The sequence below is a fragment of the Aphanomyces invadans genome, assembly GCF_000520115.1.
Source record: "Aphanomyces invadans strain NJM9701 unplaced genomic scaffold supercont1.27, whole genome shotgun sequence".
In the NCBI taxonomy this organism is placed as follows: domain Eukaryota; phylum Oomycota; class Saprolegniomycetes; order Saprolegniales; family Verrucalvaceae; genus Aphanomyces; species Aphanomyces invadans.
This window is the reverse complement of record NW_008580172.1, coordinates 621,643-641,173: the sequence shown is the minus strand read 5'-3', so window position 1 is coordinate 641,173 and position 19,531 is coordinate 621,643. Positions and strand designations below refer to the sequence as shown.

The following is a 19,531-nucleotide window of genomic DNA, read 5'->3' as shown; positions in this document are numbered from 1 at the left end:
TCATTCAAAAATATATCGAAATGGGCAAAATCAGGGAATAACAAACGTTTTGCGCTGCCTCTTCGGTGGGTTGTTGGGTGGGACACGGCGACGGCCCAGCAATACCTAGCCGCGTGTGCACGTACGCGCGTCACTGTCTGGCGGTGGCTTGGCAAACTGGTGCTGCAGTGCATACCGATCTCTCACGGTCCGTCCTCGCGGCGTCGATCCTGTCGCAGCCATCGACACTCGCCATGACGGCCAAGCTCCCATTGCCTCGTGACTTTTTCCGATGCCCACCACTTGCGCCATCCGACATGGACGCCTTCAAGAAACTCGCACGACGTGCGTCCACGGAACTTGCGATCTGCGCGCGACGGACCAATGGACCTATCCAGTGGACGGAAGACGTGCATGAGCCTGGCTTGATCATGTATTCTGGCCTCGACACCGACTCGACCGGCGACGTTCTCACGTATTGCAGCGTCACCGACGTCAACGGCACGCTCGACGAAGTTGCAGCGATGTTTTACGCGACCAACGGCCCCTCGACAGAGCACTCTTGCCACCTTGCCAAGCACGTTCTAGACAGCCATCACCTGTACACGGTCGCCAAGCCGACGCCAGAGTGTCCGCGCCATGCCATCTACATGCGATGGATGGTCATGGAGACGCCAATCAAGGGTCTGGGCGTCATCAGCCCTCGGGACTATTGCGTGCTCGAGGTAATCGTTCTCGTCCAAGTTTCGGTGTTAACAGTGCCTAGTCGCATCACGACATGGAGGTCGACAACCGACGGGGGTGGATCCGGTCGGTGGTGTCCATCGATTTGAACTGTTGCCCGCCATTGAACCAATTTCTTGGGTTCGTTCGCGCGTCGATCGTTCGCAGTGGCCACGTTGTCATGGAAACGGATCGCCCGGGCGTATTGGAAGTCACCCACTTGGTCCAGATCGACCTGAAGCTCCATGCGCCACACTGGATTCGCAAGCTAGGTGTCCGTGCGCGGTGCCGCGGTGTCTTGTCCATCGACGTTCTTCTGCGCGAGCAAAGGCTAAGCCAGAGTGGCTCGTTTCTTGCGTCGTCGGAGCTTGTGTCCAAGGACGCGCGGTCGGCCTGCGCCGTGTGCGAGCAATCGTTTGGGCTCTTGCACCACAAATCCAATTGCCGAAAATGCGGCGAAGTACGTAGGCTGGACACGGTGTGCCAAAGAGATTTCCACACCCGTGGGCGTTATAGGTCGTGTGCGGCCGATGCAGCAAGATGTGGAGATTCAAGGTCTCGGGAACGTCAGAGGCCATGCGCATCTGCACCAGCTGCGCTTTGACGTCGTCCACTGCGCACGGGGCAGCCACCGTGTGCAGCGATAGCGTCGTGAGCGCCACCATGACCTCTTCCCAGTCCACCGCCAACAGCCCGCGTCTCCACCGGACGGCGACTCGCAGTGCCGACCAAGTCGTGTGTGGACGGAATACGTCGATGCTGGGACACGCCACCAAATCCCTCGTCGATCTTGTCGAGTTGGACGAAGCGCGCCACGTCATGGCCACGAACGTTCGGGTCCGTGCGGCGACGACAGACTGCCGGGACGCTGGCTTCGCCATGCTGGAAGACAACAAGATGACGTGGCGAAGGCGGCAGCAGTCTCTCTCGACCGTCCTCGACCCCGATGGGTGGTCGACGTGAGGCGTTCGTCGTGCAATCCATCGAACGGTCATTATCACGAAAGGAATTTTGTTCTGTCCATCCCTTGCATGTACAGCAACAAAATGATGCGTATGAGAGGTGGCGGCGGGTATATCGAGCGAACGGCTGACTGCAACTCGACGTCGGGCATGGCAAGTCCTCCCGCATGTGTGCGATCGTGAGTATCGGATGGAAATATCTCGTCCTATCGACGTCGATGTCCGCACGTCGGGCGGCGCATTGCTGGCGATTCCATGAAGCGATGTATGTGATCGCGGACCACAGCGACGACAGTGCTGAACATCGTTGCAAAGGCGATGGGTGATCCAAGAGGGCAGTCCGCCGCGGAGGCAACCCATTATAGATGACCCCGACTTGCGGCAGGTGTCGGCATGGCACGTTGACGGGCCCCCCGTCACTCGACGTGCTCTTCATCCGACCACGACGTGAACGGTCGGGAATGCGCGTGCATATAAATTGTAGTCAGAAGCATCTCACATACAAAATGAAGAGTGTTGGTTCGAGAGGTTGCGTTGCCCAAAGCTCGACGACAGCGGCGATGTCGAACTCGACGTGCCCGCGGTGCTTTGCAGGCACATGCAAGGAGCATAGTAAGGCTGCGTTGGGGTCTGCGGCGGCAGAAAAGGCAGACTTGATACAGCGAATGTACGACAATCTTGTCGGGAAGCAGCTGGAGAAGCTCAAGAAGGCCCAGGACGCGGCCAAGCTCGACGCCGACACAGAACAGTACCGCGACTCGCTGGCAAAAAGCCGTGACAAGAAGCGCGAGAAAAGGTCGTACAAGGCGAAGGGGAGTAGCAGCAGCGTCGCAGCATTGCACAGTGGCAGTGGATTGAACCCCCAAGCTTTGGCTGCCATCTGCTCGAGCGACGACGACACTGGGTCAAAATCCACCTCATCCAGACGAGACGATCGCAAAAAGAGGAGAAAGAAGGACTCGAAAAGAGCCAAGAAAGCCATGAAAAAGTCATCCAAGAAACGGCGCGCCAGCAGCGACAGCTCCAGTGACAGCGATAGAAGCGACACCCGACCGCCAACGAAGCGACGAAACCACGATTAAGTCCCCGTGAATGTGCTATCCATTCATGCATATCAAGCTCGTAGTGCTCTTGAACAGGTGCCAAGGCCGGCGGGTAGGCCATAGGAAACGAACAGCATCGTCGTCCATGCTCGTTGGGAGTGCTGTGCTTATAGATTCGTGCCATCCACCCCTCTCGATCGACTTTAGCTTCGCAGTGGTGCGAGTTGCGCTGTCTTGATGGCTCGTGATGCCAGCAACACCTTCCAGGCGCGGACACGACGTGGTCGCGCTCAACGGAAGGCGGAGACAGTGCGCGAGCGTTTGTTGTCAACAATGCTCTGGCCTTCTTCGCTAGCGAGCTACGTGGTGGCCCCGCGCAACTTGCCATCCTCTCGACGCATTATGTACTGGAGAGAGCACTTCTTTGTTCTTAGGATCGCATTACGTCGGCCCACACACACATTCGAGTCGGGTTTTCAGCATCAAACAGTTCTTGTTCACGGGATGGGTGGATGGTAGATCGCTGCCAGACGTGTGGCGGCCATGGAAAAAGCACCCGGCGCCTTCGCAGTAGCATCGAAACGAATGGAAATGACAGTCGTCGTCGGTGGAGCACCCGTCGAGGTGGAAAACGGGTTGAGAATCATGGATGGGGAACTCAAACTTGCCAAGGACTGGGTAGTGGTCCGAGTAGTCTCGAAGCAGAAGCGACGTGCCCTTCTCGTGGGGCGAGCTCCACTCGACGGCCAGAGATTGTGCAGGCGGAGTCTGAAGCACGACAGCTTCCACGGACGGTGGCACCACCGGTTGTTCATACGGAGCTATGCAACGAATGGAGCGAGTTGCTCGAGATAGCGACGGTACCTTGGGCGTAAAGAACGTAATCGAGCCACTCTAATGGACAACACGGACAATAGCACAAGCTAGATTCTGAAAGGTAGACGGTTGTCGACGAAGTCGACGATGCTGCTGTGGCAGCGCTGGCAGACGCAGGCGTGACCTCAAGAAGTGGAGGCGACAAGCGGCTGTGCGCGGCGGAGGCGGCCAGATTGTGACAAGGAACGCGAGTGAGGTGCGATGGCATGTACGTGTGGTTCTAAACGTGTGCGATATGAATAGCAAGCTCGATGACGTGAGGATTCCATGCAGACCGAGGCGAAGCGAGAGATGGAGAGAAGATGGTGAACTTACATGAAGCGGCCCCCAGCTGTCAATGTACTGCTGGACGCATCCTTCGGCTGCCGCTGCGCCATCTCGCCCGACCAACAAGTTGGTTCGTGGGCTATCGTCACAATCACGTGATGGGACCCCCCGCGGATGATAACGTCATGTTGTAACTCGATCACGTCACTCTCTCTGACGTACTCGCTCGTGTACTGTTGGGCCCCGACAAGTGCGGGCGCAGTGGCATGGAGCAACTGGATGAGGTGCGAGACTTCGTCGGCAAACGAATGGTTGTCCACGTTGAAATCTCCGGCGAAAATGAGCGGCTACGAACGGCCACGTTCTAGCCACTCGTTCCATGGCCACCCGTCATACCTCGGTGTGAGGAATCTCCAGCGCCTCGACAAACTCGTGAAACTGAAACCAAACGATGCGTGAGCTGCAACGATTTGGAACGCTGAACGTGGTACGAACGCACCTGGGACGCCTGCTTGACACGGTCGGCGCGGCCCAGCGGTGTCGACCAGGCCTAGATTCGCCGGTCGCTACTTAAGTGGGAGACAGCGGGTACCTGCATGTGAGTAGCAAACACATTGAACGCCTTGGACGTGTTTCCGACGGTCTTGTTGATTCGAGCGTATTTGACGCCTTTGGCGGCGAGGCAGTCCGAGTAGTGGCATGCATTGCGGTAGATGTGCTGCGCTTCGCGAAGTATGGGCCACTTGGACACGATGAGAACTCCACCGTTGATTAAACTACCAACCACCAATTCACAACCGTGCAGACGGGGGAATGGCACACGTGATACCTGGTGAACGGATCTGTATCGCTGATGACTGTTGTGTGGTGGCGAAAATCAAGGTCGTTAAATGCAGCAAGCATGTGCGCACGCTCGGAATCGATGTCAGCTTCGGCAAATGTCACCACGTCAACTCCTCCACACGTGGCCATGGGACACACGTTGTGAATGATGGACGCCGGGATGTGGTGCAATCGCTCATCCTGTCCGTCCTTCGACACTGCGTACGGGCGACCAAAGATGTTGTACTAGGATAACTCGATGAGTCGCGACAACGGAAGTATCGCAACCAACCTGAACAACGTGGAACGCCATGGAGGGCACCGTTGGCGTCGGTGATGGTGAAGGTGTAGGTGACACTGACGAGATGAACGTCGCAATGTACAACACTACGAGGCAACAGACCAGAAGGCTCGCGAGCACAACTCCCACCATGCGGCCGCGCATCATGGCGATGCTCAGTGGTGAAAGAAGATCGGCTGCAATCCTATTTCTCATGTTCGAAACATACCTCGAAATAAAAAACAGCATAAATACCCGTTCATTAGTCCCTTTAAACGGGTGTTTTCCTTCGATAGTTGTAAACGCTTGGTTCGAAACAAACGTTTTGACATCTTTCACCAAGAATTTTGCGACGAGCTCGAATGATGGCACGGCGGACGCAGTCTTGCGGGCGAGAATTGGACGACTCGAGCAAAGGAAGAGTAGAAAGATGGAGTGCGTGTGCATATGCGTTGTTGTTCTTGCTTAACCTTCCTGACCAAACTCGCTAGTCCACTTGACAAACTGGTGGAGTTCCTCCGGCGCGACACTGGAGATCGAGTGCTCGAGCACCTTGTTGAAGTTCGTCTAGGCAGCCCAAGCATGAATTTCCATCGTGCCACGGAATAATGCCAATATGCTACATACCATGGAAACCATGGGGGGTTTGAGCTGCGAATCGTTGAACCCGCGGTCAGGCAAGTCGTACAGACGCATGCGATACGATCCACAACGTTGGCACGGCGTCTTGCATCCCGTGCAATTCGATGGGCACTAAACAGAGCCACCACATGTGACCCTCCTACTTCCACAACCCTCGTGATCTTACCGACGATAGCTTCATGTGGCAGTGCGGGCATGGTGGGTCGTCTTCACAAGGAGTCAAGAACGTCCCATTTCGAGTCGGTCTTGCTTTATCGTCGCACTATTCCATCGCATCACCATGTCATCGCCTCGGTCTTGTTCAACAAAAGGTGGCATACTCGGCAGAAGAACTGGGCTTGCTGGCATTGACGCAGCGGCTCCATGAGTGCTTCGCGCACGAGCACGGAAATATCGGACCCACTGCATCCTTCCGCCTTGGTGGCGAGCGTCGTGAAATCGTCATCGTTCAAGCTGTGGGGGGTGTCGCCCAAGTGGATCTTGAGCATGACTTTGCGCGCCTCGACTTCCGGGAGCGGAATGTAAATGCGCTTTTCGAACCTACACCGACGTCGCACTCATGATCTTCGGTCGTGGTTTGTATTTACGAAGAACGTCGGCATACCGTCGGCGCATGGCGGGATCGAGCTCCCACGGAACGTTTGTCGCGCCAAGCACAAGGATGCCGTCATGGGAGTGGCCAACGCCTTGCATCTGGACAAGGAACTCGGTCTTGATGCGCCGCGTGCTGTCGCTCTCGCCTTCGCTCCGGTTCGAACACAGCGAATCGATTTCGTCGATGAAGATGATGCTCGGTTTCTTCTCTCGAGCCATTTCAAATAAATTCTTGACCAAGCTACAACGCCCGTGTGAGTCTACCGCGTCCTGTTCGCCAACACACTGGCGCGCCACCATTCGATTCACGGCATACACCACACGACCATGATCGATATCAGGACTCGCACACAAGGCTATCCACGCATTCCAGCTGGACGAGGAAGACGCATACCGTTCAGATTCACCCTGCCACTTCGACACGAGATCGGACGACGACACTGAAAAGAAGGTCGAGTCGGCTTCTGTCGCGACAGCTTTAGCCAGGTACGATTTCCCCGTCCCGGGAGGCTACGGAGCAAGGCTTGAGGATTTGGACGGGATCGGTAATGCCGCCGTACCCCATACAGTAAAATCCCTTTCCACGGCCGACGCTTCCCGGTAAAGAGCTGCGGGAACCGAGCAGGTAAGATCACTGCTTCCTTCAATGCCTCCTTGGCTGCCTCGAGCCCAGCGACATCGTCCCACTTTACGTTGGGCTTCTCCGACACGACGGCAGCTATACACAGAGAAATTCGATCCTGCGACTGGATAGATGATGTGTGCGTACAAGCAAGCGCGCCACGCAGTTTGTTTTTTTCAGCATCGCCATCATTGTCTTCGTCATCTTTTTCCCTGCGTAGAGTGAAGCAAGAGCGTTGATAGAGGAAGAACACTAAACATTCAGTCAAGCCCACGTACTTTTCAGCGGTGCCGCCGGCTGCGACGACCTTCGGTTTGGCTTGTCCTTCCAGCATCTCGCGCAACTGCTCGGCACGCGTCATGTATCCCTCGACTCGTTTCATGATGATCTCCTTGGACGTCGGGTTCTTTTCATACTTGACGCCAATCATAAAGTGCTCGAGGGATTGCTTGTACAGTTTGAACGCAGCTTCATAGTTCTTGTTCGTGTCTTCCTGGATCGCTTGGGTCACGAGTTGAATCGCCTGTGGTGTAGAAGCGTGCATGAGATCAAAGTCGCAGCTTTGCCGCCGTCTACCGCGCCGACGTCCTACCTGCGGGATGAACTTGTTGTCCATCGCGGATATTGGATTCTGTACCGAAGAAATAATCCGCGTTTCACCGCGTGACTCGTGCGAAATATTTTAATTTTACCATCTGGACCAGCGCTCAAAGACGGAACTTTAATTTTCCACTATTAAATTATATAAATTTCGACACATCCTAATAATAATACGTCCGCTTGGTACGGAATGCAGGTCTCCACCTACACTCTTTCAATGCGGGCGAAGGTAGCAGCGACGACACACTCTCGTAAGGTGGCGAGGGGCTTGGCCACGACAAAGGGGCTCCATAAGTCGTGAGAGGTGAATTCTGCAGCGTTGCCGAAGGGTTCACTTGCCGCAGACCTTGATAGACTCGGTGAGAAACCTGACGCACTTCTCGCGACTCCACACAGTTTACGATCAATTCGGCAAGGTGAACGCACGACGCGCAAGCGACAGTGCCTCGCCCGAAAGCCGATGTAGCCAGGGTTCACTTCACTGGACGGCGAAGATCTCGCCTGCTTCCAACAGGAGATCATCTCCGATGTTCCACAGCGATGCATTGGTAGTGTCAGTATCGAGTTGACCGCCGTGGCTGCAACATCAAAACGCGGCGGTATAATTAATTGCCCGAGTCACACATAGCTATTTTGGAAAGCGTAAATTAACGAAATTCAGCGATTTGAATCACAGCTATACATAATTTTGAAGTTGATAGGGGCGTAATTTAACGGCATTCGTCACTGTGTGACCATTGACAAATTGGAGCAAGCTTGCATCGTGGCCATGACGTCTCTATCGCCGCCTCTACCGCCGCCTGGGCGGTCGAAAGAAGACAGGATCGCTGAGCTTGTCGCTACATGCACCATGTTCGAGACCGACCCGTGCAGCAAGCACTATGATTTAGGACGTGTGATCGGCAGCGGCGCATTCTCTGTCGTGCGCATGGCTACGCAGAAGCAGACCAAGATGAAGGTTGCCGCGAAATGCATCAAGAAAGCGATGCTCGACGTCCATGAAGTCGAAGCATTCATTATGGAAGCGTCAGTGTTGAAGGAGGTGCGCTCGTGTATTCCCTCGACATTCCCCTTGCATTTGTTTCCTACCTTAATGTAGATGGACCACCCAAATGTGATCAAGCTTCACGCGGTGTACTCGGAGCCAGACCTGTTCATCTTGATCACGGAGTTCGTGGAAGGTGGCGAGTTGTTTGACCGCATCGTGGATAAAACGTTCTACACCGAACGAGAAGCCCGCGACGTTGTCAAGGGCCTCCTGGAAGTGACCGCGTATTTTCACGCTGCCAACATTGTCCATCGCGACCTCAAGGTTTGTTCTTGTGTTTCACCAGCACATTCGTGGACTTACATGCACGCATGCAGCCAGAGAATATCCTACTCGTCCATCGTGACGACGATGCCAATTTCAAGCTCGCCGACTTCGGGTTCGCCAAGCGCGTCGACCTCTCCAAGGATCATCTCATCACGCAATGCGGTACTCCAGGGTATGCATTTTTTAGAATATAACTCGACTGCCGAATTGCCTCATTTTCAAATTTGGCGCCAACGGCTCACGTGTCGCGCGTAGATATGTGGCCCCCGAGGTCCTCCGCGGCAAGGCGTACGGGAACGGCGTCGACATCTGGAGCATCGGTGTCATCACATACATCCTCCTTTGCGGCTATCCGCCGTTCCATAACGACAATCGGAACGCGCTGTTCCAGCAAGTGAAGAAAGGCGCGTTCGAGTTTCACAGCCCGTACTGGGACAACATTTCGGAAGCAGCCAAGGACTTTATCCGATTGATGCTCACGGTGGACCCGAATGTGAGGTACGGATGGTCTGCTCTTCTCGCAAGTGAATGATCCTTTCGAACTAGACCAACCGCCAAAACTCTCCTCAAACTACCCTGGATCGCCGGAGCCAACGTCGGTAACGTGCAACTCGAAACGGCGTTGCGGCAACTGCGGCAATTCAACGCATATCGACGATTTAAAGCTGCCAGTATCGCGGTACAAATGTGTGATTTTGAGGGCGTCCTCTTCATCGAGTCTTTTCAGGTGATGACGTCCGTGGCATTCACCAGCGCGCCAAAACGATCAACGTCTGTTGACCTCTCCACACCCGTCTAGACAATGCCATCGGGGAAGATGGACGATGGCCGCATGGGATTACTTTGCTCTCCATTGCACCAAGATGTGCCGCGGATGACGTTGGCGGCTGTGATGCCCTTGGACGAGTGTACTTGATGTGACGAGCAAGAGAATTCCAGTTGAAGCCGAGAAGGTAAAGAAATTGAATAACCTGTTAAAATACATTTAATATTCAAGGGAAATTGTTTTAAGTGGACGATGATGCTGGACATTATTTGACATATTATTCGAGATTGCTGCAACGTCATATACAATGTATATCTCGATAATCTGTGAAATTTAATAACAGTTGAAGTTGTGACACACCACACTCAACCACATCCAATTGGCACACTCGATATTTTTCCTCGAAGCGGCATGCACGTTGCGGCACTCCTTGCAGCAACCTTTTCGCTCTTTGAAGCAGTTGATGGATGCACAGTCATTGGAGTCACGCACAAGGCGTCTGCGGATGGGTCATCGCTATTGGCACACACAGATGATGCCGGTGGTGGAGCTGCAGATATTCGCTTAATTCGTGTCCCAGCTGCCGATCACGCGCCAGGATCGAAGCGTGCCGTGTACAATCTTTTTGGTGGATATCCCCGCCTCACGACGCAAGATCGCGGTCCGTTGTATCGTCCTGTGGAAAACCAGACCCTGTCGACGCCACTGGGGTACATTCCCCAGGTCCCACACACGTATGCGTACTTTGACCAAGACTACGGAATGATGAACGAAGTGCAGTTGAGCATTGCCGAAAGCACATGCACTGCCAAAACGGTCGGGTGGGCCAAGGACGTCCCGTTCGGGTTCAATCTGTTTGGGATTGCAGAATTGACCAAGGTGGCGCTCGAACGATGCGACTCCGCGCGATGTGCCGTGCAAACGATGGGCGATTTGGCTGTCGAGTACGGGTTCTTCAGCGAAGACAGCGGGGATCCTGCGGTGCGTCTACCTCTGGAATCGCTTATCCATTTTATCGGGGTGCTCACTACTTCTGCATAGAGTCCCGGCTACATGGACTCGGCGGAAGCGTTGGCGATCTCCGACAAGTATGGCGAAATGTGGGTGTTTCATGTACTGACGGGGCCAAAGAACTCGAGTGCAGTGTGGGCGGCGCAGCGCGTCCCCGACGGACACGTGACGGCGATTGCAAATGCGTTTGTCATCCGCGAAATGAACTTGTCGGACACGGCCAACTTCCTCGCGTCGTCGAACGTGGTGTCGTTTGCTCAGGAGATGGGATGGCATTCCCCAGGTCGGTGTCTCTTGGCAGCATGATTGCACCCTGACATGTTTGTTCCAGACGAAGTGTTTGACTTCACCAAGGCGTACGCATGGGACGATCTCTCGATGTTTGCCGGCCGGATCCTGCCCCTGTACGCGGGCCGCCGCCTCTGGCGCATCTTCGACACGTTTGCGCCGTCGTTGCAGCTTGATCCCCGCATCGGCTTCCAGGTCAACTTTACGACATACCCATTTAGTATCCCGGTCGACTCGCCCGTGGCATTGCCGCACCTGATGCGCTTGCTGGGCGACCATTATGAAGGCACGCCCTTCGATATGACGCGCGGCTTGGGTGCTGGTGCGTTCCATGCCCCGATTCGGTACGCTTGTATCCGTTGGCGAAATGTTTTGTGAATATTTGCAATTTTTTCCATCAAAGTCATATTGGACGACGATTTTTTTGTCGTTTGCTGGTGCATTTTTTGCATTTGTCGATGAATTTTTGCATTTGTTGAACATCTTTGACGAGATGACGGCATTTGCAGGTATGACGGCCCAGCGAAGAACGTGTCGGGGGGGTGGGAGCGCCCGATAGCAATGTATCGCACGATGTTTTCGTTTGTGCTGCAAATCCAAACGCCGTCGGAGCAGTGGCCCGACCACCTCGGCGGCACGGCGTGGTACGCGCAGGACAGTCCCCATGGTTCGGTGTTTGTTCCGTTTTCGTGTGCGCAGTCGTCGGTGCCGGCATCGTACGTGACGGGAAACCAGTCGGTGTTTAACACGGGCTCTGCCTGGTACGTCGCGATGGTCGTTGATGGTTGCTCGACTGACGCGTCCCAGGTGGGCATTCAACTTTGTGAACCAGTGGAGCATGCTCCGGTGGAATGTCGTGAATGGCCAAGACGTCCGCAGCCACATGAACGAGACGCAGACGCGCGCGATCGCCGCCCACGCGTCATGGCTCCGAGCCAAACTGAATGCAACGGCCGTCGAAGCTGCTGCGAACGCATTGGCATCGGACGTGGTGGCGTCGTGGTGGACCCTCGCGTGGTCGCTTGTGGGCAAGTACTCTGGCGGGTACATCACCACGGGCGAAGCGCCATCCCAGATGAAAGTGCCTGGGTACAGCAAGGAGTGGCTTGAAATGTCCGAGTTCAATGGGTGGCCCGGCAAAACGTATACGGACCCGATGGCGCCGTACCGATATCCGCAGCAAAACGACAAGGGGACCAAGTCGAATGCGGTTGAAATCCTCGGGTTCATGGTCCTCGGCGCGCTCTTGGCCATTGGCACGCATTATTTGGTGCAGACGCACCGCCGCGACGGATACCGCTCGTATGCGTAGTTGGTGACGCGACCTTTGATCCACACCGGTAATCTACGTCGAATTGTTTCTTTGGACATGGTCGATGGCTTTGGCACTCGACGCGCCGTCGTGGCATCCGAACGAGACATGGCACGCATGGAGCGCTGTGCCGCGGCGGCGCCTTCGCTCCGTCGAAGAAGCCAGTCGCATATATACATATATAAGGAAATTCCTCGACGACGTTCGTTTTTGCAGCCAAACATGGGCATGATGATGGCACGTGGGTGGCGGCGACTGGCGCCGCTGCTGACGGTGCTTGCATGGATGCACGCCATGCCCGAAGCGGTGGGTGGGGGGTCGGACGCGCTCTTTCCCGACGGCCACGAGAATGTTACGTTCTTGACCGATGCCAACTTTTACCAGCATGTGACGTCCGACGCTCGTTGGGTCGTGAACTTTTACAGTCCCATGTACGCGCCGTCTCCATCCGACGCCATCGTGTCTCGACTTCATGCTTCTTGGTAGGTGCAGCCACTGTCGTCAGTTTGCCCCGGCCTTTGTCGAAGTTGCCGCGCATTACAAGGCCGTCGTCGGCGGTCGGATCCGTGTCGGCGCCGTGAATTGCCTCGACAACGTCTTGTGTCGACGTTTCGAAATCCACGGATACCCCCAAATAGTGTTTTACAACTTTGGCGAGGTCGGCGAGACCCGCCGACGACGCGGCGGCAGTGGCCCTTCCACCATCTACGCCACGGTACGTCGATCGACGATGGACATGACGGTGATCTTATCGTTCAGGTGCAAGAGCTACTGGATGCGGCAACAGAACAGCCTGCTCCATCTTCCGAGGCGAAGGACAGCGACGTCGCGGACGTGGCAATGTCCACCCACGTTCGCCCGTACTGGACCGCATCGTCGGGACCGACCACTCGAGAATCGCGCCTCCAGGACGCCGCATCCGCAATCGTCTATGGTCTCAAGCACGAGCTGTTTGCCGCGTCCGAAGGGAACCTTTCCCCAGTCGAGTTGGCAGCGTTGAAACAGTGGCTGTGGCTGCACCAGCGGACGTTTCCCGGGCCGCACCACCGCGCCGCGCTCAAGGTCTTGCACGACGATGTGTCATCGCTCGACCACCTCGACATGGTGACATGGCACAATCTCCTGCATGCCTGGCAAGACGAGTCCGTCGCCGCTCCTGCCGCCGCCGCCGACGAAACGCCCGTATGGATGGACCTGCACGGGCTGTTCCAGACCGATGGCAAGTCGTACAAGCGATGCCACAGCTACACGTGTGGGCTATGGACCGTGATCCACATCGCCGCTCATCAAACGACGGCGCTGTCTCCCAACGACTGTGTCCAAGTGTACCAAGCCATTCGGGGGTTCGTCGCAACGTTCATGACGTGCGACGCGTGTAGAGAGCACTTTGTCGCTGTCAATCCCCTGACGCTGCAAACGAAATCCCCCGTCGCGCTGCAGCTGTGGGCATACAACATGCACAGCGCGGTCAATGCGCGCGTGCACCATCCAGTGTTTCCGAGCCCGTCCGACTGTCCGCGCTGCGCGACCGATACCCGCGCGGTCTTGCGCTTCCTCGACTCCATGTACGCCTATCCTGAACCGACGGCGCTGCGTGCGAGTGACTCGTCGTGGGTGGTGTACGTTGGCGTCGGCGCAGGTGTCGCGGGAGTCGGTAGCGTCGTGGCGATGGTGTGGTGGCGTCAGTCGTCTGCTCGTCCGCTGCCTCGATTCCAGAAGAACCGCGTGGCGTAGCCATCCTGTACCAGCGCAAACAAAACGTCGATTCACTCGAGAGGATGCGCCTTCGTTGCAGAGAAGGATCTGGCACGGCCCCCCGTCTCCAAGGGATTCCCCTCTTGACTCGGTCGTTCCGCGAAAACACGGCAAAGACAACCGTGGTGCAATGGTAGGGACTCACGTGTTTTATGACAATCCCGTCACGAGGACGAAAAGAACGACGTCGTCAGCTTTGTTCCGAGTGCTTGACTCAGTCCCGCGAACGTGGGGGCGGCTTTTTCGAGCACGTCGGGCTTGTCTTTTGCAAAGGCTGTGATCACGTTGAGAAAGTTCTCGGACGCGTTCAGTGCCGAGTTGATCGACACGATCGACACTATCTCGTCCTTCTTGTCCTTTTCCTCCGCCAACTTGGCCTGGAGCAGCTGCTGTGTGATCTTGGCGATGTGCACGCCGTACAAATGCGCTTGCTGCGCTAGCTTGGTCTGGCTCGCGGGGCTCTTGGCGCGGGTCTGCTGGTTGAGAACTTCTTGTTGCTGCAGGCGAAACTTATTGGCTTGTTCTTGCAACGCCACCTTTTGGGCTTCAGTCAGCTTGATGGGCGGCCCTGTTTGTTGGGCAGCGGCGGCGGCCAACTGCGCCGCTTGCATTTGTTGTTGTCGTTTGAGCAACTCGGCCATCGACGCTTCTTTCTTGACCTCTTCCTCTTTGACCTTACGCTCTTGGTCTGCGGCGGCGGCCGCCGCAGCTGCCGCCACAGCTTGCTGTTTCTCTGCTTCCACTTTGATCAGCTCTGCTTTTTGTGCCTTCACCAACGCTTCCTGGGCCGCTTTTTGCTACAACAACCGATGCCATCACGATCGGTAGTCGCCGGCATGTTGAGAATGCACCACAAAACTGAAACACAACGCTCCAATGTGTGCAGAACGTCAAACGAGTTCGTGCGTTCGATTCAAATTCAAAACCACTCGCCCACATGCTGTCATTTGCCCATCGATCGCGTGCTCTCTCACCTGGGCAAGGTGGTTCTGCCGTTGCAGCTCGAGCTGCGCTGCTTGCTGCATGAGCACCGTTTGTCGCTGGAGGTCCGCCGGGGTTGGGCCAGCGGTCGGTGCCGGTGTCACTGGCGTTTCCGTCTTAGCCGGGTCCTATCGACATACTGTCACCTTCGGCGAACGCATCCTGTTTGCCACGTACTTCTCGCTGCTTGGCCTTGTCCGACTTCAATCGAGACAAAATCGGCATCACCTGGCGCTCAATGTGCTGTTCGACGCGGTCCAGGTCATTTCGGTTGTTACTCGTGAGCTTGGTCGGGTCTTGGTTGAGCAACGTCATGATGCGCTTGAGGTTTTGCAAAAAGTTTTTAATGCGTTCTTGTTGTTGCAACGCCTGTTGGGACTCTCCCGCCGGTTTTTGCATCGCCATGCGGGTGAATTCACGGCAAACCACGACGAGATCTTCCCAGTACTTGGTCTTGAGCTGCTTGAGCTTGTCGCCGTAGCTCAAGGCGTCGCCAGACGCCGCTGTGGCCAATTGCCCAGCGGCGTTTGCGGCAGGGACAGGTGGTGTCGAAGCGGTCGACGCGGTTGGTCCGGGTGTCGTTGATGTCAGCGAGTTTTGACGGGACAGGGCGCGTTGCTGCTGCTGGAACTTTTGCGCCGCCAGCGCTTGCGCAGCGGTGACTTGATTGTTTGTCTGTGCGGCAATCGCGGCGGCTTGCTGCATCGCCGCTGCCGTGTTCATCGCATTTGCGTTCATGGTTGCCGAATTGTTTGCAGCAGTGCCTGAGGACGCCGACGCGTTCGCGTTATTGGCCGCCGCCGCAGACATCGTGGTGTGCCCGAGCAGTGCCTTTTGCTGCAAAAAAGTCTGTTGGTGTTGCCGTAGGAGCTGCGCCTGCTTGGCCTTGTGCTCGGCTGAGAGCTTGTTGCGTGCATTCAGGTGCTGCTGCTGGAGTTGTGTCATTTGATTCACGCGCGCTTCCTGTGGCACGTTGTTCTGGTGCTGCTGTGTTGACACTTGGTTTTGCTGGAGCAGTTGGGCCTGCCGCAGCCTTTGCATCTCGTTGTGCTGGGCCGTCGTCAGCGCCGACTTTTGCTGCTGGTATTGTTGCTGCAACTGCATCAGCACTTGGGGCTGTTGCTGGGTCTACAATATCAGTGTGTAATTAATTGGTCCTGTGGACAAGGGCAATACGTACAGCCAATGGATTTGTGGTTGTGGGACCAGGGGCCGATGCTGAAGTGTTTGCAGTCGTTGCAGCCGCGGCGGCTGCGGCCTGGGCGGCAACTTGAGCGGCTTGGGTTGCTTGCGCGGCTGCGGCAGCTTGAGCAGCTGCGACAGCCTGTTGGGCTTGTTGCTGGCGGGCAAGGGTATTCAAGCGGTGCTGTTCTTGCTGTTTTTTCAAAAGCTCCGCTTGTTGCTGGAGGAACAAAGTTTGGTTGTACTGCTGGATCGCTGCGGCGTTGGTCGCATTGGCCATCCCAGCGGCGTTCGCCATGTTAACTGGGTTCTGAAACATTCCAGCGGCAGCAGCCATTTGTGCCTGCGCTTGGGAATTCATCTGGGCCTGCTGTTGTTGTTGCTGCTGCTGTTGGGCTGGAGTTTGCTGGGGAACTCCTGCAGTCTCGGATTGGACCTTCTTTTTCAGACTCGCAATTTTTTTCTGCAGCTTTGACATATACGTCATCTACGCACCGACACGTACGTCAAAATGACGGGTTCATCGCAGATCAAGGCAACTCACCTGATCTGTTGACTGCAACCACAACATCAATTCAAACTTGGCAGCTGACCGCCACACCTTCTGCTTGTCGTTTTCACCCGAGATGCGTAGCAACTCGTGGTACCTACAGCGCACAGAGTCCATTCACGATTAGCTCACTTTCACGGACGATAGGCCGCGCCAAGCGAGTCCACATACATGTCCGTGATCATCCCCTTTCGGTTCTCCTCTGTGATCTCTTCGCGCCATCCTCCGGACGGCGTCGGCGCTGCCATCTCGAGCTGGCAATTTCAAAAGTGCCAGGAGTTTCCGTGCATGGTGCGATTCCGAATAATGTATCCGGAATTGTTGTCGTCCCATTCGACCGTATGAAGTTTTGAAGGATCGACATCCATTCTGGACGGCGTGTCGAAAAGGGCTAAAGGGCAGCGAACGGCGCGCCTCAGTCGTTCTGCTCGACTTCAACATGGAGCCTGCGAAAGGCATGCAGACCACCGCAGGCATCTGCCCACTGTGTTTGCCGGAAATGCGCCCCCACACACAACCATTCCCCGCAAGCTGTCGCCAGGAATTCTCGCATGTTGTGGAGAAGCAAGTGTACATGAAACTAACGCTAGTCACCACAGTCACTGCGCTGTGTTGGTGGCGTATTTGCCACCTGCTCGTCCAAACTGCAGCATGGAGGTACCTCGAATCCGAAAAAGCCTCTATGTCATAGTATTTCTGAGAGTATCCGATTAAACAGGGTATCAACTCATATGGTTCACGATTTCACGAGTGTCACTTGGGTGTGCCGTCGTGCGGCATGTCGACTGGAGTTGGTTGCGTCCGCAGTTGCTGTCAAGCATGCACAGCCGCATGTTGCCTATGCCAACGCACGTTAGTATGCTGTGTTGACAGCGACGAGTCGTCTCGTTTGAGCTTGTCGAGTTGGGGCCATGGACGGTGTGACTCTTCCGAACATTGACTTGTCGCATTCCAATACTCACTGGCGCCATCGTCGATAGCCTACGTCGCGACGTTGCAATGTTCGGGAACCCCGTGGTACCCTGACTGCATAGGCGATCGAAGTTGCCGACCCGAGGACGTCGTCCCGTTTAACACACCAACAAGGGGGTTCCATCGAGACCTCGGCGTTGCAATCATGCAGGCGTGATGGCAACATCGTATCCATTGTCGTGCGGTGCATCGCGAGGATGGGGCGACCGCCACGGGATGTTGCCAGATCCGAAAAGTGCTGTGAGACTAGATATATTACTACAAAACACTCGGGAGTGGACACAGACACTGGTCGCCGCATGAAGAGCGTTCGGTGTGCTCATCAAATACTGATTTCCTGGTTGGCCAGAGCCAGCAACTGCTGGTAGTGGTGCTGGATCAAGTTGTTCTGCTGGCTCATGTGGTGCTGCATCAAGTTATTTCGCGCCATGTCGTGCTGCAACTGGAGCATGGTCATTTGCAGTTGCCTTGCCGCCTACGGACGACGGTATTGGGGGTGTGGGGACGCCAGACCGACGTGCATGCGATCGATCGTACCATCGGAGTATTTTGCTGCACGTGGGACGCGGACAGTTGCGATTGCTGGGCAAGTTGCGTTTGGCAGCACTGATGCGTCTCGTTGTACTGGTTCTTGATCAGCTCGACACGGCGCTGCTGGTACTGTTCATGGAGTGCTGTTGATGTGGTATTTGAACTATCCTGCTACGACAGTCCTCAGACGAGAACGTTCGACGATGAGCCAACGTACTTGAGGCATTTGTGCCGGTTGGGTTGGTTGCTGGAGTTGCTCTGAAAACGGAATAATGTCCACTTCCATCAGCGATGTATCCAACTTGACTTGGGGGCTCGCCGGCACACTCATGTCGCCGTTGTTGGTTGTTGGAAGTACACCAATCGGGGACACGGGTGTTGCGTCGTTCGCGATAGGTCGCTGCTTGAACGAAAGTATTTTCGCTCTCAAGGTCGTCATATACGACTCCTACACGACGATGGTGGCGATGTGGGCTATTTGGACTGCCCCACCTACCTTGTCGTTCGCTTTCGTCCACACGGCGTGCTCGTACTTCATCACGGTTTGCTGTAAACGTTCTTTGTCGCCACCCTGCAAGCGCAACAGTTGGGAGCACCTTGCACATCACGACGGTGGGTTAGAAGCACTGCACGAGTGGGTATCCACACAGAGATGCGTGCATGGAGGTCGACGTACATCTCATTGATCACTGCACTCCGCGACTGCGCCGACACTTGATCCCTCCATGACCCCACCATTCGGATGCTGTGGATGTTGTCGTCGTACGGTAATCGCCGCTGCCACCGCCGCCAGAGGGAGAAGAGAATTCAAGTTGGGAGCTTTCAAAAATACTTCAAGAAAACCGTATCCGGATAACATCCTTAGCACTCTGGACTCTTGAAAGGAGCTCGGCACGGATCACGCACCATGGCGCCAACTAGGTCAGCTGGTGGAAGGGGGCGGCATTTCTCCAGCATACTCGTGGGGGAGGCAATGAGTCGAAGGCACGTCGTCCTTGAGCGCGACGGCCCCTACACGCCGACACATAGATGCGTAAGCTACACGACTCTATGTGCAAGCCTTGGCAAGGAGCGTCATGCTGATGCATGTTGCATTCAAAGATAACACATCATACCATTGTCGAAAGAATCATGCCCCCCCCGTCTTACCTTCTTACTCTGACAGCACCACCCTGTCCCATTAGAGGTGGTGTGTGTAAGTGGTCATCGTGTGGTAGCACTTGCCCCCCTAGTCCCCCATGTTGAGGATAACTTTTCTTGATGTGGAGCCTAGCACGATCTTCGCTCACACGAGCGCCTAACTGTCTTCGGCAATCGCGCCAGGCACTGCCTGGCTTGTCGTCGTCACGAGGAACGGGGGGCGTCAACAAGCGAATTCCATGGATGATTTTTTGAGTTTTTGAAAGGTTTTTCAACTTTATGAATTTCTTCTCGTTTTTCATTGGCTGTGGTGTTCGA

General features: G+C 55.5%; 9 protein-coding genes across 14 annotated transcripts; 5 read left to right on the top strand and 4 right to left on the bottom strand.

The window, feature by feature from the left end:
- Window positions 1-52: 52 nt before the first annotated feature.
- On the top strand, window positions 53-1,725 carry H310_10721 (hypothetical protein). The gene is made up of 3 exons (XM_008877169.1): window positions 53-704; window positions 746-1,162; window positions 1,219-1,725. The coding sequence occupies exons 1-3, from the start codon at window positions 234-236 to the stop codon at window positions 1,663-1,665; spliced, it is 1,335 nt and encodes a 444-aa protein (XP_008875391.1). The 5' UTR covers window positions 53-233; the 3' UTR covers window positions 1,666-1,725.
- Window positions 1,726-2,186: 461 nt separating this feature from the next.
- H310_10720 (hypothetical protein) lies at window positions 2,187-2,899 on the top strand. Its single transcript, XM_008877168.1, has one exon. It carries the CDS (start codon window positions 2,225-2,227, stop codon window positions 2,744-2,746), a length of 522 nt encoding a protein of 173 aa, XP_008875390.1. The 5' UTR covers window positions 2,187-2,224; the 3' UTR covers window positions 2,747-2,899.
- On the bottom strand, window positions 2,874-5,155 carry H310_10719 (hypothetical protein). The gene is made up of 9 exons (XM_008877167.1): window positions 4,965-5,155; window positions 4,680-4,918; window positions 4,443-4,626; window positions 4,350-4,400; window positions 4,247-4,288; window positions 4,073-4,197; window positions 3,899-3,989; window positions 3,572-3,803; window positions 2,874-3,528 (listed from the first exon to the last, which is right to left on the bottom strand). The coding sequence occupies exons 1-9, from the start codon at window positions 5,118-5,120 to the stop codon at window positions 3,149-3,151; spliced, it is 1,500 nt and encodes a 499-aa protein (XP_008875389.1). The 5' UTR covers window positions 5,121-5,155; the 3' UTR covers window positions 2,874-3,148.
- A 228-nt stretch (window positions 5,156-5,383) lies between these two features.
- On the bottom strand, window positions 5,384-7,431 carry H310_10718 (hypothetical protein). The gene is made up of 10 exons (XM_008877166.1): window positions 7,403-7,431; window positions 7,089-7,333; window positions 6,958-7,022; window positions 6,749-6,906; window positions 6,583-6,698; window positions 6,199-6,429; window positions 5,915-6,134; window positions 5,761-5,856; window positions 5,580-5,705; window positions 5,384-5,519 (listed from the first exon to the last, which is right to left on the bottom strand). The coding sequence occupies exons 1-10, from the start codon at window positions 7,424-7,426 to the stop codon at window positions 5,418-5,420; spliced, it is 1,383 nt and encodes a 460-aa protein (XP_008875388.1). The 5' UTR covers window positions 7,427-7,431; the 3' UTR covers window positions 5,384-5,417.
- A 718-nt stretch (window positions 7,432-8,149) lies between these two features.
- H310_10717 lies at window positions 8,150-9,727 on the top strand. Of its 2 annotated transcripts, XM_008877165.1 has the most exons (6): window positions 8,150-8,452; window positions 8,510-8,722; window positions 8,776-8,897; window positions 8,981-9,223; window positions 9,272-9,404; window positions 9,453-9,727. In XM_008877165.1, exons 1-6 carry the CDS (start codon window positions 8,180-8,182, stop codon window positions 9,522-9,524), a joined length of 1,056 nt encoding a protein of 351 aa, XP_008875387.1. In that variant the 5' UTR covers window positions 8,150-8,179; the 3' UTR covers window positions 9,525-9,727. The 2 variants fall into 2 exon arrangements, with proteins under 2 accessions (XP_008875387.1, XP_008875386.1); XM_008877164.1 differs by having other exon boundaries at window positions 9,272-9,727.
- Window positions 9,728-9,886: 159 nt separating this feature from the next.
- H310_10716 (hypothetical protein) lies at window positions 9,887-12,296 on the top strand. Its single transcript, XM_008877163.1, has 5 exons — window positions 9,887-10,472; window positions 10,533-10,785; window positions 10,834-11,134; window positions 11,300-11,551; window positions 11,598-12,296. The coding sequence occupies exons 1-5, from the start codon at window positions 9,903-9,905 to the stop codon at window positions 12,100-12,102; spliced, it is 1,881 nt and encodes a 626-aa protein (XP_008875385.1). The 5' UTR covers window positions 9,887-9,902; the 3' UTR covers window positions 12,103-12,296.
- Window positions 12,297-12,307: 11 nt separating this feature from the next.
- On the top strand, window positions 12,308-14,273 carry H310_10715 (hypothetical protein). Its single transcript, XM_008877162.1, has 3 exons — window positions 12,308-12,533; window positions 12,589-12,817; window positions 12,862-14,273. The coding sequence occupies exons 1-3, from the start codon at window positions 12,325-12,327 to the stop codon at window positions 13,834-13,836; spliced, it is 1,413 nt and encodes a 470-aa protein (XP_008875384.1). The 5' UTR covers window positions 12,308-12,324; the 3' UTR covers window positions 13,837-14,273.
- Window positions 13,874-16,839, bottom strand: H310_10714 (hypothetical protein). Of its 4 annotated transcripts, XM_008877159.1 has the most exons (6): window positions 16,742-16,839; window positions 16,565-16,667; window positions 16,019-16,507; window positions 15,016-15,966; window positions 14,832-14,966; window positions 13,874-14,654 (listed from the first exon to the last, which is right to left on the bottom strand). In XM_008877159.1, the coding sequence occupies exons 1-6, from the start codon at window positions 16,816-16,818 to the stop codon at window positions 14,022-14,024; spliced, it is 2,388 nt and encodes a 795-aa protein (XP_008875381.1). In that variant the 5' UTR covers window positions 16,819-16,839; the 3' UTR covers window positions 13,874-14,021. The 4 variants fall into 4 exon arrangements, with proteins under 4 accessions (XP_008875381.1, XP_008875380.1, XP_008875382.1 ...); XM_008877158.1 differs by having other exon boundaries at window positions 14,832-15,966; XM_008877160.1 differs by having other exon boundaries at window positions 13,874-14,966.
- A 938-nt stretch (window positions 16,840-17,777) lies between these two features.
- On the bottom strand, window positions 17,778-18,885 carry H310_10713. Of its 2 annotated transcripts, XM_008877156.1 has the most exons (5): window positions 18,750-18,885; window positions 18,570-18,669; window positions 18,291-18,521; window positions 18,080-18,241; window positions 17,778-18,017 (listed from the first exon to the last, which is right to left on the bottom strand). In XM_008877156.1, exons 1-5 carry the CDS (start codon window positions 18,809-18,811, stop codon window positions 17,865-17,867), a joined length of 708 nt encoding a protein of 235 aa, XP_008875378.1. In that variant the 5' UTR covers window positions 18,812-18,885; the 3' UTR covers window positions 17,778-17,864. The 2 variants fall into 2 exon arrangements, with proteins under 2 accessions (XP_008875378.1, XP_008875379.1); XM_008877157.1 differs by lacking the exon at window positions 18,750-18,885 and having other exon boundaries at window positions 18,570-18,733.
- Between the last annotated feature and the right edge of the window lie 646 nt (window positions 18,886-19,531).

What these genes read in the sequence shown, in the direction of transcription:
- H310_10714 (XM_008877159.1), bottom strand. Translation starts at nt 16,818, where the DNA reads ATGGCAGCGCCGACGCCGTCCGGAGGATGGCGCGAAGAGATCACAGAG. An exon ending in CAACCACAAATCCATTGGCT is followed by an intron (nt 15,967 to 16,018) that starts GTACGTATTGCC and finishes CTGATATTGTAG; the next exon opens with ACCCAGCAACAGCCCCAAGT. An exon ending in ACAAGGCCAAGCAGCGAGAA is followed by an intron (nt 14,967 to 15,015) that starts GTACGTGGCAAA and finishes GTATGTCGATAG; the next exon opens with GACCCGGCTAAGACGGAAAC.
- H310_10718 (XM_008877166.1), bottom strand. Translation starts at nt 7,426, where the DNA reads ATGGACAACAAGTTCATCCCGCAG. An exon ending in ACTGCGTGGCGCGCTTGCTT is followed by an intron (nt 6,907 to 6,957) that starts GTACGCACACAT and finishes CTCTGTGTATAG; the next exon opens with CTGCCGTCGTGTCGGAGAAG. An exon ending in AAGGGATTTTACTGTATGGG is followed by an intron (nt 6,699 to 6,748) that starts GTACGGCGGCAT and finishes CTTGCTCCGTAG; the next exon opens with CCTCCCGGGACGGGGAAATC.
- H310_10721 (XM_008877169.1), top strand. Translation starts at nt 234, where the DNA reads ATGACGGCCAAGCTCCCATTGCCTCGTGACTTTTTCCGATGCCCACCA. An exon ending in GGGACTATTGCGTGCTCGAG is followed by an intron (nt 705 to 745) that starts GTAATCGTTCTC and finishes AACAGTGCCTAG; the next exon opens with TCGCATCACGACATGGAGGT. An exon ending in ATTGCCGAAAATGCGGCGAA is followed by an intron (nt 1,163 to 1,218) that starts GTACGTAGGCTG and finishes TGGGCGTTATAG; the next exon opens with GTCGTGTGCGGCCGATGCAG.
- H310_10713 (XM_008877156.1), bottom strand. Translation starts at nt 18,811, where the DNA reads ATGGTGGGGTCATGGAGGGATCAAGTGTCGGCGCAGTCGCGGAGTGCA. An exon ending in AGTGCAGTGATCAATGAGAT is followed by an intron (nt 18,670 to 18,749) that starts GTACGTCGACCT and finishes GTGATGTGCAAG; the next exon opens with GTGCTCCCAACTGTTGCGCT. An exon ending in TGCAGCAAAATACTCCGATG is followed by an intron (nt 18,018 to 18,079) that starts GTACGATCGATC and finishes CGTCGTCCGTAG; the next exon opens with GCGGCAAGGCAACTGCAAAT.
- H310_10716 (XM_008877163.1), top strand. Translation starts at nt 9,903, where the DNA reads ATGCACGTTGCGGCACTCCTTGCAGCAACCTTTTCGCTCTTTGAAGCA. An exon ending in GCGTTCCATGCCCCGATTCG is followed by an intron (nt 11,135 to 11,299) that starts GTACGCTTGTAT and finishes CGGCATTTGCAG; the next exon opens with GTATGACGGCCCAGCGAAGA. An exon ending in TTTAACACGGGCTCTGCCTG is followed by an intron (nt 11,552 to 11,597) that starts GTACGTCGCGAT and finishes GACGCGTCCCAG; the next exon opens with GTGGGCATTCAACTTTGTGA.
- H310_10715 (XM_008877162.1), top strand. Translation starts at nt 12,325, where the DNA reads ATGGGCATGATGATGGCACGTGGGTGGCGGCGACTGGCGCCGCTGCTG. An exon ending in GTGAACTTTTACAGTCCCAT is followed by an intron (nt 12,534 to 12,588) that starts GTACGCGCCGTC and finishes GCTTCTTGGTAG; the next exon opens with GTGCAGCCACTGTCGTCAGT. An exon ending in CTTCCACCATCTACGCCACG is followed by an intron (nt 12,818 to 12,861) that starts GTACGTCGATCG and finishes CTTATCGTTCAG; the next exon opens with GTGCAAGAGCTACTGGATGC.
- H310_10720 (XM_008877168.1), top strand. Translation starts at nt 2,225, where the DNA reads ATGTCGAACTCGACGTGCCCGCGGTGCTTTGCAGGCACATGCAAGGAG.
- H310_10719 (XM_008877167.1), bottom strand. Translation starts at nt 5,120, where the DNA reads ATGATGCGCGGCCGCATGGTGGGAGTTGTGCTCGCGAGCCTTCTGGTC. An exon ending in GCCCAACAGTACACGAGCGA is followed by an intron (nt 3,990 to 4,072) that starts GTACGTCAGAGA and finishes TTGTGACGATAG; the next exon opens with CCCACGAACCAACTTGTTGG. An exon ending in TTACGTTCTTTACGCCCAAG is followed by an intron (nt 3,529 to 3,571) that starts GTACCGTCGCTA and finishes TTCGTTGCATAG; the next exon opens with CTCCGTATGAACAACCGGTG.
- H310_10717 (XM_008877164.1), top strand. Translation starts at nt 8,180, where the DNA reads ATGACGTCTCTATCGCCGCCTCTACCGCCGCCTGGGCGGTCGAAAGAA. An exon ending in AAGCGTCAGTGTTGAAGGAG is followed by an intron (nt 8,453 to 8,509) that starts GTGCGCTCGTGT and finishes ACCTTAATGTAG; the next exon opens with ATGGACCACCCAAATGTGAT. An exon ending in ACGGTGGACCCGAATGTGAG is followed by an intron (nt 9,224 to 9,271) that starts GTACGGATGGTC and finishes CTTTCGAACTAG; the next exon opens with ACCAACCGCCAAAACTCTCC.